This window comes from Chenopodium quinoa, unplaced genomic scaffold, assembly GCF_001683475.1.
Source record: "Chenopodium quinoa cultivar QQ74 unplaced genomic scaffold, ASM168347v1, whole genome shotgun sequence".
Lineage (NCBI taxonomy): Eukaryota > Viridiplantae > Streptophyta > Magnoliopsida > Caryophyllales > Amaranthaceae > Chenopodium > Chenopodium quinoa.
In genome coordinates, this window is record NW_018745080.1 from 20921 (window position 1) to 35256 (window position 14336).

General features: G+C 35.1%; 1 protein-coding gene and 1 pseudogene across 1 annotated transcript; both read left to right on the forward strand.

Moving 5' to 3' along the window:
- The first annotated feature begins 3516 nt into the window (after positions 1-3516).
- Positions 3517-5981, forward strand: LOC110709547. Its single transcript, XM_021887765.1, has 3 exons — positions 3517-4515; positions 4630-4941; positions 5094-5981. Exons 1-3 carry the CDS (start codon positions 3517-3519, stop codon positions 5979-5981), a joined length of 2199 nt encoding a protein of 732 aa, XP_021743457.1.
- A 2740-nt stretch (positions 5982-8721) lies between these two features.
- Positions 8722-11595, forward strand: LOC110709620 (annotated as a pseudogene).
- Positions 11596-14336: the final 2741 nt, after the last annotated feature.

The following is a 14336-nucleotide window of genomic DNA, read 5'->3' on the forward strand; positions in this document are numbered from 1 at the left end:
AACACTCCCAGTGCAACGCATGAATTTATTTTTCCATATCTATAATTACAAATAATAAAATGAAATTTAGGAACAGTGCCAAAAATAATCAAAACTTTGAGGTAGTATTTCTATTGTTAAAAAAAGAGAGGTAGTATTTCTATTTTTTTTTATTTTTTTTTTATGTATGTATAACTAGAAATCAAACAATAAGTTATAATATTTAACTTGTTTAGTCCCCAGGCGTTACATGGATAAAATGGCTATTATTTATTTAAAATAGTTGTCAATGTTCTTTATTCGATAAAAGTGTAATCATTATCTCATTAATTAATTTTGAAAGAAGTACTATATTTATTTATTCTTAGAACTTAGTAGGATAAAAATAGAGAAAAAAAGGGATGATGTCAAAAATAGTTTAGGCGAGAATTTTTTTTATAAAAAGTTGACATGTGTCTCTTAATGTTATCGGCATGTTTTGTTTTAGTACTCCTTCTGCCCCACAATACATGAGACGTTGGACTTTTTTTCACTATTCATGTATTAGGTTTGACCATAATTTTTTACTAACATTATAAAATATATATTATCTTAAAATATGTTGTTAGATAGGTATTAATATAAAGTTTCATAATATAATTTTTAAAATAATTTTCATTAATATTTAATTATATAAAAATAAAGTCAAACTAGTACATTAGCATGTGTGCAATGTTAACTGTATCATGTATCCTGGGACATAGGGAGTAGAAACTAGACTAGTCTCGTGCGACGCACAATTTGAACAAATAAAATTTTCTAACTTTGTTTATTTTTTCATACCAAAATTAAAAAAAAAATCCAAACAAATAATACATCAAATATTAAAAAGAATAAAAAAAAAATTAGAGCTCATAAAAAAATTGAATGATCAAAAGGTACATGAGGAAGAAAAATTAAATTATTATGTTAGAGAGAATAGACTGTTTTTCGGAAATTGATAATAATAATAATAATAATAATAATAATAATAATAATAATAATAATAATAATAATAATAATAATAATAATAATAATAATAATAATAATATAGCTGAAAATAGAAAAAAAAAATTATATTATGATGACATCATATATAGTTTTGGAGGGAACATTTTTAATAACAACATGACATGTGTCTAATTTTAGGGTAGGATGATGTCAGCGATTGCTATTTTAGAGTATTAGTTATAAATAGTTAATTAATAAATTTGCTTAAAGAATTTTTTATTTATTTATTTATTTTAAATCCATTTGCTTAAAGAATGTTGGTTAACACTATAATAAATGCTAACTTATTTCAAAAAATAAAAAATAAAAAAACTAAATAATTTTGATGTTGGTACGATTTGCCAATATGTCATAATAAGTTATAATTTCCCATACAACATTAAATATTTCCCAATATGTAAATGCCAATTTTTGTACAAAAAGTAATCAATACCAATATTAATAATTGCTCTTAATAATAAGCCAAAAAGTAACATTTAAAATTAAATTCAAATATTGGATTACACTAACATAATATTTGTCAATTCTCACAATTCAAAATAATCTTATAAAAGGATGTTGTTAACGAACGCCCGTGGACGTTAGATAAGCATTTAAAATACATCCTAATAAAGTGGTATTAATTTAGGATTGCATGTCAAAATCACACGGCGATCGGTGTAATTAATGTTCATTTTAATTTATTATTTCTACTTTTAGATATCTTATTGGGGCGGTCGTTAGCTATTTCCACCAAATTCACTCATAAAGAAATCAATATTAATGCATACACAATATGCTAATTATAATTTCCCATAAAACATATGCCAAAATTAAAATATCAAATTAAAGAATATGTTGTATAACTTGTATTCGTTTAATTTTCCCTTATATTGTCTTATCTGAACTTATTAATTAGTTGTAATTTGAATTTAAATAACCCTTATCAAGTTATCAACACTCATATAAATAAAAAATCCTGACAGATATCCATTCAGAAACCCCTTAAGAGAGAGGGCGAACTTCCTTGCGAGAAAGGGTGCGCTACCACTAAATTCGTGGTCAATCTCCGGCAAATATGGTCGAAGAATTGATCGAAAAATGCACAAACCTAAAGCTTTATGAGGAGGAGAACGAAATTGTTGACTTTGGTGAAGTAGATTCGTCTGAACAAGATTCTAGGGTTCCCCTAATGATAGTTGGGAAACTATTGACGGACTGAGGTGTGAATGTGGAAGCTTTTAAGCGGACAATTACCCAGTCTAAGTCGATGAAGGGGAAGGTTATAATTCGCGGTATCGGTGCAAATCTTTTCGTTTTTCAATTTCTCCATTGGTGTGACAAGGAAAAAGTGCTTGTTGGATGTCCATGGTGCTTTGAACAAAATTTTTTAATCCTTAACTCAATTAAAGGAGATGAACAGCCAAATGAGGTTAGCCTTACGCATTCCCCTTTCTGGATTCGTCTCGAAAATTTGCTTTTCAATTGTCAAACTGATGTACATGTTAAGGCCATCTCTTCGAATTTAGGCGAGTTGGTTGAAATTAAGGATGATATACTTGGCATTGGTAAGAACCACATAGTGAAGGTTATGTTGGATGTTAATAAACCTCTACGAAGATACCAGAATGTTAAGAACAGGGGAGGAAATATTGTGAAAATTGATTTGAAATATGAAAGGCTCTCGTTTTTCTGTTTCTTCTGTGGAATTATGGGACATAGTGTGAGGGATTGTATCAATGTCTCGGATGATACTCATAGCCAGGGACTCGGTTGGGGCATCTAGTTAAAAGCATCTCCCATGCGTGGGAAAAAACAGAATGTTGATGAGATTAGGGAGCTTCACATAGCAAAGAGGCTTTAGTTTGTCCTGAAGCAAACTCATAAAGAAGTTCAAAGTGGGATGAGAGTGAGTGGGGAGGAGAAACTCAAAGGGAGAAGGAGGTGATTGAGGGTGAGAGTGATGTTCAATTAGTTGCCACTACTGGAGAGGGAAATAAAAGGAAGGATAAGGGGGCTGCTTGTCAGGGGTGTACTATAAATGTTGTTAGGGAAGTAGGAAAATCTGGAGATTTGGTTCAATGGGTTGACTCAAATCACGAGGGTGTAAAAGAGGGTTTATTGTTAGATGCTGAGATGGGAAAGCAGGGGAGTGAGGTGGGGAAATTAGGTGAGTCACATGTTATGCTACATAGGAGTGAGGTGGAGCGGGGGGCTCGAGGTATCACAAGTAGCAACATGTTTCCTACTTTTAATATTGGAGTGGGGCATACTACTTCTCACCCCTCAAAGAAGTTTAAAAAGAAAGCAAAATCCTCTAGCTCTGATATTGTGGTGGGGAATGCTATGATTATTGATGACAAAGGGGGTAGAAAAGGAAAAGGTGGGGGGATGTGATGGATAGGGAGTTGGAGTGTGAGGTAGGGGAGGTGAAGAAACTGAAATGTATGACGGACTCGGTGGATGTTAGTATTGAACAAAAAGTAGCGGAGGTTGGTGATGAGTTGATGACCATCTCCGCAAACAACAATGAAAATCTTAGCATGGAACTGTTATGGGATTGGCAACCCATCAACAGTCAAGGCTCTCCAAGATTGGTGTTGGAGAGAGAGGCCAAATGTGGTGTTCGTTTCGAAAATTAAAATTGATTCACAAAGACTAGAGCTGATTAGAAATAGATGCAGCTTTACTAATGGCTTATGCATTAGTAGTTCCGGAAGATCGGGAGGAATTGGTTTATGGTGGAATAATAATTTAACAGTGAACATTAGTGGCTTTTCGGCCCATCATATTTGTGGGGAGGTTTGCAATAATGAAAATGAGCCAAGGTGGAGATTGGTTGGTATTTACGAATGGCCGGAAGCAACTAATAAGCATTTGACATGGAATTTGATGAGGTCCACTTATGCCTCCTCATCTCTTCCGATTTTGACGTTTGGAAATTTTAATGAAATTCTGGGAATGCATGAAAAAGATGGTGGTGATACTCGCGGGGAAAGACAAATTGATGCTTTCAGGGAGGCCATCGATGATTGTGATTGCAGGAATTTGGGTTATAAGGGTAATGTGTTTACTTGGCAGAGAGGCACCTCGATGGAGACTGTGGTTCGGGAACGCCTTGATAGATATATTGCGAGTAGTGGGTGGTGCTCTTTATTTCCTTCCTTTGAGGTGATTCATCTCCTTATTTGTCATTCTGATCATGCACCGATTTTATTGAAGTTTGGTGAAAGCGAGGTGGAGCAAAAAAATGGAAATTTTTTCAGATTTGAAGCGCTTTGGCTTTCAAAGGAGGAATGTGGTCTGATTCATGAGAGAATTGCTAGGGTGGCAGAGGGATTATCATCATGGGCTGCTGCTACTTTTGGGGTGATTAAAAAGAAGATCAAGAAGGTTGAGTCTCGGTTAAAAGAAGCGCAAAGACAGCAGCTAGATGCCCGTCGCTTGAAGCAATGTGTTGAGCTTGCTCAGGAACTTATTAGTGACCTTCAGAAACTTGAAGAGTCATATTGGCACGCAAGATCAAGAGCAAATGAGTTGCGTGATGGAGATAAAAATACAAAATATTTCCATCATAAAGCAAGTTAGAGAAAAAAGAAAAATACAATAGCGGGTTTATATGATGAGCATGGTTCATGGAAGTCGTTGAAGAAGGATATGGATAGTGTTATAGCAAGCTATTTTGGTGATCTTTTTGCTTCGAGTAGCCCGAGTAACTTTGATGAGGCCTTGTCCGGGATTGAGAATAAGGTGACTGAAGATATGAGCGATGTTCTTGATACGGAGCCGACAACAAAAGAAGTTAAAGAAGCTCTTTTCCAGATGCACCCAAATAAAGCTCCTGAACTTGATGGAATGCACACCCTTTTCTTTCAAAAATTCTGGAGTAATGTTGGTGATGATGTGGTCAGATTTGTGAAGTCTTGGTGGAGGGGTGGAATTGATCTTTCGGAGGTTAATCGTACTTGTATTGTTTTAATTCTGAAATGTGATGAGCCTAAGAATTTAGGCCTATTAGTTTATGCAATGTGTTATACAAAATCATCTCGAAAACTCTTGCAAATAAATTAAAGCCTATTCTTGGTTCTCTTATTTCGGAAAATCAGAGTGCTTTTGTCCCGAAGCGGCTAATTACTGATAATGCACTTATTGCCTTCGAAATTTTTCATGCCATGAAAAGGAAGGGGGAAGGCAGAGATGGCAATGTAGCACTGAAGCTTGATATAAGTAAGGCCTATGACAGGGTGGAATGGGTCTTCATTGATACAGTTATGTTACAGATGGGATTTCGGATAGCATGGATTAATCAGATAATGCAGTGCCTTTCGAGTGTTTCGTTCTCTTTCAAATATAATGGCACTATCTCGGGGGCATTAACTCCATCTCGGGGTCTCCAACAAGGTGACCCAATCTCGCCATACTTATTTCTGATATGTGCAGAGGCTTTCTCTACAATGATATCAAAGGTGGCGTCGGATAATTTGATTCATGGGGTGAAGGTTTGCAGGGATACACCAAGGGTCTCTCATCTTTTCTTTGCGGATGATAGTATTTTATTTGAGAAGGCCAATTTGCATGATTTCTCTAAAATTGCTGATATAATTAGTAGCTACGAAAGAGCTTCAGGACAGAAAGTCAATCTAAGCAAAACTGAAGTAGCTTTTAGCAAATGTGTGAATGCGGAGAGAAGGAAGTTGATTGTTGAGACTCTCGGTGTTAGGGAAGTGGATAGACATGAGAAGTATTTGGGGTTGCCGACTCTTATTGGAAGACCGAAGAAAGCAGTTTTCACTTGTCTCAAGAAGCGTATTTGGAAGAAACTCCAAGGATGGAAGGAAAAATTGTTATCTTGCCCAGGGAAAGAGATATTAATCAAGGCGGTGGCACAAGCAATTCCAACTTACATGATGAGTATCTTCAGAATTCTAGATTGTCTCATTAATGAAATTCATTCAATTTTAGCTCGGTTTTGGTGGGCTTGGATGGTCAAATAAGAGGATTCATTGGCATAGATGGGAGGATCTTTGTCTTCCTAAATCGTTAGGTGGTATGAGATTTAGGGACCTTAAATGTTTTAACCTTTCTCTTCTTGCGAAACAAGGGTGGCGGTTATGTGTTGATAATAATACATTGCTGTAAAAAATCCTCAAGGCCAAGTATTTTAAATATTCTGATTTTTGTGGTGCATCAAGAGGCTTTGATCCTAGTTACACGTGGAGGAGTATTTGGGGGGGGGGGCAAAATCCTTGCTCCTTGAGGGGTTAAAGTGGAGAGTGGGAAACGACTCTTCTATTAAGGTTTGGGAGGATGCTTGGCTTGTTGGTGATAATACTCTTTCTACCCCTACCCCCCAATTGAACTGTGATATTGATTTGCGGGTTAGCGAGCTTATTGATTTTGAAAACGGATGCTGGAACTCTGAGATGGTGGCAGCTACATTCAGGGAAAGGGATGGACTTGCTGTTCTTGATATCCCTCTGTCGAGTGTGTGGGTGGAAGATAAGAGGTTCTGGTGGCCTACTAAGTCGGGTTTATTCTCTGTAAAATCTGCTTATTGGCTAGGAAGACTGGGTAAGGTACGTTCGTGGGAATTGCTTTATAATGACAGTGAGTGTGAACTATGGAAAGAGGTCTGGGAAATAAAAGGTCCTCCAAAATTATGCCATTTCGTTCGGAGGGCCTGTAAAGGGTCTCTTGGTGTGATGGAAAGGCTGTAATTCTGTCATATAAGGCCCTCAATCATGTGTTCGATTTGTGGTGCTGCAAGTGAGTCCATAATTCATGCTCTTTTCTACTGTAAACACGCTTTGAGTATTTGGCAGCACAACAATTTCCTTGACTTGTGAAATGATACATCGATGTCCTCCTTTCAAGATTTATTTTGCTAGGTTTTGAGTAAACTTGACAAAGCAAAGCTACGACATTTTTTATGTCTGGCGTGGGCAGCATGGTGTTGTAGAAATAAGGAGATTTTTTTACGAAGCAAATGACAGCAATGGTGTGATGCTGGCTGCGAGTTTCGTTAGATTATGTGATGATTATTGTGTCTACAATGCTAGAGTTGGTGGGGGTGGTCTAGCACTTGTTACATTCTCTAAAGCTAGCAGGGTACCGCCACATTGCAACTTTGTAAAGGTAAATGGTGATGCCTATGTGCCTAGAATTGGAGGGGTCTGCTTGGGTGTGGTTGTTCGTGACGAATGGGGCAAGTTGCTGCTTGTGGCAACGAAGATAACTTCCTGCAGGCGGGCATCCGAGACTGCAGAAGCTGTTGCTGCACACTTTGGAGTTCAGCTTGCGTGTAGGTTTGGCTATGGAAATGTGGTGCTTGAATGTGATGCTATGAATGTGGTGCGTGCCATTAGAGACAAGCAAGAGGGTGCGGCTCCAATCTTCCATTTCTTTGAGGATATTGGTAGGATGTGTAATGATTTCGTTAATTTTAGTTGTGTGCATGTTCGACGGGCGGGGAATACTGTTGCTCACTTAGCGGCCAGGTGGGATACGAGTGCTAGCAATGAATATATTTGTACGGATTCTATCCCCCAAAGTTTTCAATCTTTGGCGGATCTTGATTTAATAAATTAATTTTCTGTGTTTGTCTTAAAAAAAAAAGGTATCAGGACTCATCAAACTTATTTTTTTCTAATTTTTTTTTATTTAAACTTATTTAAAATTTTTAAAAAAAGACATTAGTTTAGCTCAAAAAGAAAAATAAAATAAAATTATCAAGCTCAAAAAGATTTTAATACAGTATCAATCTTATTTAATGTTGTTAACTAGATTATCCCCTTGCAATGTACAGTTTTAACAAAAAAAAATTATAGTGTAGAACTTGTATATGCAATGAATCTTTCAATTTTGTCATAAATTCATTGGAAGGAATACAGTTACTATTCAATTTACTTGCTTTACTCTGATTTTCTAGATTAAACTTGTTGAAAGAATTTACTTAGCTTGTTTACAAAGTATCACACACACAAAAAAAAAAAAAAAAAAAAAAAAAAAAAAGAGTATCACAAAAAAGACATCATCAATGGTTTTAGGCGGAATTTTTTTTTTAATAAGAAAGCGACACGTAGACAGTTTTGAGGAGAGATGATGTCAGTTCTGTTTAGTAATAGTTAATAGATAAGCCAAAAATGTAACTCCAAAATTAAATTGAAATTTTAGATTACAATCAACATATTACTCGTATTTGTCAATCCTCCATTATTTATTTATTTTATTTATTATTATTATTATTTTTTTTAAGGAAAGTCAATCCTCCAATTTCAAAACAATTAAAAAAGAATATTCAATGCCAAAGTAAATAAAATTAAAAATCGTCAAGATAAGATCTTAATAACCGTTATGTACGCAGCATCACTGTAGCTCAGGCTGCCACCAACTGAAATTCAAAAATAATTTCCAATTTGCCTTGCCATATCCACTCACCAATAACAAATTTACATTCAAATCATTCCTTTAAATTATCAATTTAATATTCTTCTTATTATCATAAATCATCCCCTTAAAAAAAAAATACATAGACAAATCAAAGAGTGAAACGTGGAATTATAAATTCTTAATTTATAATTCTATTTAAAAATAGAAATACGGTTTAATACGGTGGGGTCAGAAAAGAGTGTAGCTGAAAGCATCCGTATAAGCTAAGCTGGAACTGTAAAACTTAAACGGCACAAAAGGGCATTTTCGTCATTTCACCTCCCGCCCTTCCTTTTTTTGCTTCGAGAAGAGAGAGAATTTGAAGAGGAAAATTAATTCCAATTTCATTTCTCTCTCTAAATATCATACCACTTCAAGTAGTAGCACAAGCTAAACAAACTCAGTGTCAGAGAAACAACACCTCTAATTTTTTTTTTAACAAATTTAATTATTCTTTGCGTGCCATATTATCATAATAACATCAACAATTTGATTCGGATTTCTTAAAATTAATATAGTAGAGTAAAACAAATAAGTATACATAATAATTATAATACTCGCATAAGATAGTGAATTTCATATTGAAAATTTTGGAATTGTACATTTTGGGAAATATAGGAGTTAAAGAAGGAAATGGAGCACCGAGGAACTCCGGTGAGAAAACCTCACACTTCAACTGCAGATCTGCTTACTTGGTCGGAAAATCCTGCCGCCGATTCGCCTTCTCTCTCCTCCTCTAATCGCCCTATTCGCAACGTCCAGGTAATTTCTCTCTCTTTTTTTTTTATTTAAATTGAAAAAAATGGGTTTATTTTTATTTGGGATTTTCATTGTAACATAAATTTTCTGGGTTTTTATCTAATTTTAATTTATGTGTTTTTTTTTTCCTGTTACAGAGAAAATATCTGTTTATTTATTTATTTTTTTATTTTTAAATTTGGATTTTTCTGGGATTTTTTAAATAATTAACAAAATAATATATTGGGTATTTTTTTTGAAAGCAATATATTGGGTATTAATAATAAAAAAGAGTGATTTTTTTTATTTTTTTATAATTAATTTTAATTTCTGCTGGGAAATGAGCAGCCATCGGATGGGATCAGTAAGGTGGTGTTTGGAGGTAAAGTGACAGATGAAGAGTTTGAATCCTTGGTAAAAAGGTAAGATCTGATTTTTATTTTTTGTAGTTCAATTTTTTACCAAACAAATTTTTTTTTTCTCACGTTTATCTTGTTTGTACCTCTTTTTTACATTAATTTTGTAATATTGTTTGTGAATTTAAGTTGGATTCATCGGATCTTCATTCTTCACATGTAGAGTGGACTAGAAAAACTGTTTATAATGTGAAATGATTCAAAATAGGAAATTTGGTTGTATGATCAATTGTCTGTTCATTGTGTTCAATAAGAGTTGTCATTATTGATTTGTGTGAATTGTCCTATGCTATTGTTATTGCTTTGGGATTAAGGTTTATTTGCTTATAATTCGGTTATAGTGTTATATAGGTAAGTGTAATTTGTGTTTGTAAGGATATAATGTTTGTTTGCAATTTAAGTGAACTCTGTGTTTTCGACTTTTTGATTGATTGGATTGATGGTTTACGGTGTTTTGTTGGATTGATGGCGAAAGATTGCTGTCGTGATCAATTTCTTCTGTTTGATGCTACTATGTATTTGTCAATTTTTTGTTTGTTTTAATTGATGTTCAATGTTGATACGAGTGGTTTGTTTCTAAATAGAGCGAAGTATAATTGATTGAATAATTGCTCATCTTCTCCAAGGGGATGCATGTTTTTGTGGATTGGTTGGATTGTTTGTTGCAACTTGGAAAGGGATCTGTATATAACAAGCGAATGTAATGTGCCTAATCTCAGGAAACCATGCTCTGCTTACAAGTCTAAAGAGATGATTGGTAGTCGCATATTTGCCGGTGAAGAGGAAACCGATGACCAAGAAGCTGAAGGTGCCAACCAAATCCCGGGTAACAAAACTGGCGTTCGTATGTACCAGGTATACTATGAATCATCCCCTTGCAGTTGTGTATTGATTGGTAATACGAGTGAACACTATCATGATCAACAAAAAATCGAGGTCCATGCCCCGGTCAAGTACCCCCTTGTCATGACATTACTGGAAATTAGTGGCTGTTGGAAAATGATAAATGGAGCTACTAGTCTGCTCCCAGATTACAAACAAACTTAGGTGTTTGTACTTCCTAGGAAATTGCCACTTTGTCATGATATGTTTGGTCAAATGTCTTAGAGAAGCTTCTTGTTTTGCTTTGCCTTGTTGAAAATTTGTTTATCTTTTATGGTAATTGATAATTAATAGTTCTTCTATGTTTGGTTAGTATATAGCGACGTACTGATGATCTTGCAATATTTTATGGTGATTTGGTGTACCAGCAAGCTCTTACTGGAATGAGTCAAATCTCATTTGGTGCTGATGATGAGAGCCTTTCTCCAAAGAAACCTGCCACCTTACCAGAAGTGGCAAAACAGCGAGAACTGAGTGGAAATCTGGATAGCGCGGCAGAAGCAAAGTTGAAGAAACAACTCTCAGATGCCAAGTGCAAGGAGCTTAGCGGACACGACATCTTTGCCTCTCCACCTGAAATAAAGCCACGATCGACTGTAAGATCCCCTGCATTCCAGGAAACTGACAGTGAACCTGTAGTGAAAACAGCAAAGAAGATTTCCGACCAGAAATTTGCTCACTTATCAGGAAACAACATATTTACAGAAGATGCACCTCCTAACTCAACAGAGAAACCCTTGAGTCATGCCAAGCTGAGAGAGATAAGCGGAAACAACATCTTCTCAGACGGGAAGGCAGAATCCCGAGACTACTACACAGGGTCCGAAAGCCTCCAGGCGGTGAAAGCAGCATCGCCTTGGTTTAATCATGTCAGAGATCTAACATTGTTTTTTCATCTTCTTATTCACATTATTGATTCCGCGTGTCTCATTCTTCGTTGTGGGTAAGGGTTCGCGTATAACATGACCTTGCTACTGTTCGGGTTTGGTCACATATTTCTCTTAGGCTTAACTTGTTGATCAGAAAGCTAAAGACATTTTGCTAATTGGGTTGTAATGTTTATAAAAACTTTGGTTTATTTTTTTTCTTCTAAATTGTCGTTGTCATATGTCAATAATTATAAATGGACCGAAAATTTCGTACATTTTTTTTCCATGTTCCTAGCTAAAGTAGGTTGCAATAATTAAAAAAAAAAGAAAAAAAAAACCTACTCAAATTGAAATGGTAATAGTTGATGCTAAGCTTGTGTTGCAAGTGATGAAAATTGACCTGACCGACCCACTTCTAAAGCAAACTTGTTTCTGCTTAAATTTCACATCTCCATTAGATAGTTCTACTATTTCTGGGCTATCTGTTTATTGCAGTAAAGTGGATTTTTATTATTATATAAACCTGAAAATTCTGGTACTTCCTAGTTCCTATAATAGTATTGTTACACTGCTCGAAGTCACAGCAAATGATATTACAAGGGACTCCTTTCGCTCCTAATATCAGTCGTCGTCGAAATTTCATTCAAGGTTATCCCTTTCGTTACCTAATGTCAATCCATCTTGAAATTTCTTTTTTAGTTAACCCTTTTGTTCCTTAGTGTTCATCGATTTCATTTCCTAATATATGTTCTCGAAATTTCTTTCTAGTTACTCTTTTTTTTGTTCCTAAATGTATTTTTTTTATTATAAGTGTAAAGACTAAAGAGAGCCGCAAGGGTAGTGATGTAGATGGGATTCAATTCTGGGTTGTGTGTACTAGTTGACATCCACTTTTATTCCTAACTTGTACTCTGTAACATCTAACCTTAATGGATATGTATCATATGTATGGTACTTTAGGAGTTTTTGGATGTGATAAATGAACGGTTATGTCTACGAGTACTCATTATTTTATGTCTCTTAATAATGACGATATTAACTCAATACTCAGATGTTGGGAAGCAAACCACTCCAAACTCCCTAGCAATGTGCTTGACCCAAGAGATTAGTAGTAGTACATAGTCTATAGTAAGGACTGGTAATTCATTAAGTAAAAGTATCAAGTTGGATTAATCAATACTCGTACATTAGATGGATGAAGTGTGCATTATTCCACAATTTTTTAAACTTATTGGACATTGTAGATCATACACCGATTAAAATTATTGGACCTTGTAGATCATTCACCGATTATAGATCATACACCACAGTAAATTAAATACCATGTTTAACGCTGCAAATTGATTATTCATGATATAACTTATCAGCTATTTTACACAAATCATGGGATATTTTGCACTTGCCCTTCTCTGTACAATTGGGTGGGCGAAGCTTAGTTGAGGCCTAAGAGGGCCATGGCCCCTGTAGTGCTTCACCTTACTATTGCTTCGCCCTACTCACACTTATTAAAGTAGCATTGATGCATATTAGATCGGCCCCCTCCCTCAATCGCGCTAGTTAGATTGGCTTCCCTCCTTAGTCAAGTCTGGCTTCGCCCAGTAAATGAACAATACATTAAAGATTATTATTGTACATGCTATATATCATTCCCTTTCAAACAGCTACCTTACCCGTTTCAAGCATTTTCCGATCAATTTTGTTTCATCTAAGAGAATTATAATTTTCACTTGCATAAAACCGCATGTAAGGCAAGTGATGTAAATTAAATTTGATCTCAGATTTTGAGTAATACCATTAATACTTTAACCAACTAAGGTAATTGATCATCTATTTATGAACCGAGAAATCTGAAATTGATATAAATTACCTAAGAAAGCCAAATTCATTGCTCGTAGGCCTCGTACTGTTTTATTTACTTGCTCATATTTAGAAACCACAATAGCACTAAATGGCCTAACATCTGTATTGCTTAGCAGTCTGCCATTTGGCCTTTTCATCCGCTTGGGCTCATCATTTACCAATGGCACTTGGGCTATAAGCCGATAAGCGTTATGTTTTTTTAGTACCCACAATGATATCAAAGGTGGCGTCGGATAATTTGATTCATGGGGTGAAGGTATTTTATGGTCATGGTTAATTTGGGAAGATTTCTCTTAATATCAACAATAATGTTGTAAATAGGCCAAAGGATCTACCATTGTCGTTTAATAGCGTTGATGGTAGAAAGAATGTCACCCATCACTATTAAAAGCTTTATGCAATTACACTGCTGAACTAGCACTATTCCTCTCACAGACCAACTAGCTCAACTAGATCATCACTTAAGAGTGGAGGAGAAGGATAAGAGAATTCTTTACTCCCAAACATACGTAAGTGGCGGAACTTAAACATTTTACCTCAAACTCATAAATTAAAGTGAGTTATCCACCATCTCTACCGCGAAAACTTGGTTTATTGATTTAACTTTAAAGCTTGATTTTGAATATAAATCATACTTCCTCCATTCTTTTTTACTTGACCCGCTTTGACTTTTACACTATTCAGCACCTCCCCTTTAACCGTCTTTTGTGAATAATATGTAAGGAAAAACATATTCATGTGGGATCTTTTTGAATTCGTCTTAATAAGTACTATCATAATATATAACTTTTATAATTTTTACTTTTGGAGAATTTAAGTTATTGATCGTTAAAGTTTTACATCGGTAAACGTGATAAAAGTAACATGTCAAGTAAAAAAGAATAGAGGAGGTACATCTTTGATGCTATCATGATGCACCAAAGGTTCGGGAAGAAGGATGCCCAAATTAGATGTTATTGGAATTTATTTTACATTAGATCATTTTAAGTACACAAAGGTGATCCCTAAAAACCGATCTGTTCAAAAATCTCATACCCCCTCTTCCCCTATGCTTACCAAAGAGTTTGTTAGGAGAATGTGATTGTTGATATTCGACTGTTGTGAATGTTGTGAATGTTGTGATTAATCTACATCAAGGTCATGAACTAGTCTTTGA

Coding starts and splice junctions, on each gene's coding strand:
- LOC110709547 (XM_021887765.1), top strand. CDS start 3,517: ATGAAAATCTTAGCATGGAACTGTTATGGGATTGGCAACCCATCAACA. Junction 4,516..4,629: donor ATTGGCACGCAAGATCAAGA/GCAAATGAGTTG, acceptor GGTTCATGGAAG/TCGTTGAAGAAGGATATGGA. Junction 4,942..5,093: donor GTGGAATTGATCTTTCGGAG/GTTAATCGTACT, acceptor TCGGAAAATCAG/AGTGCTTTTGTCCCGAAGCG.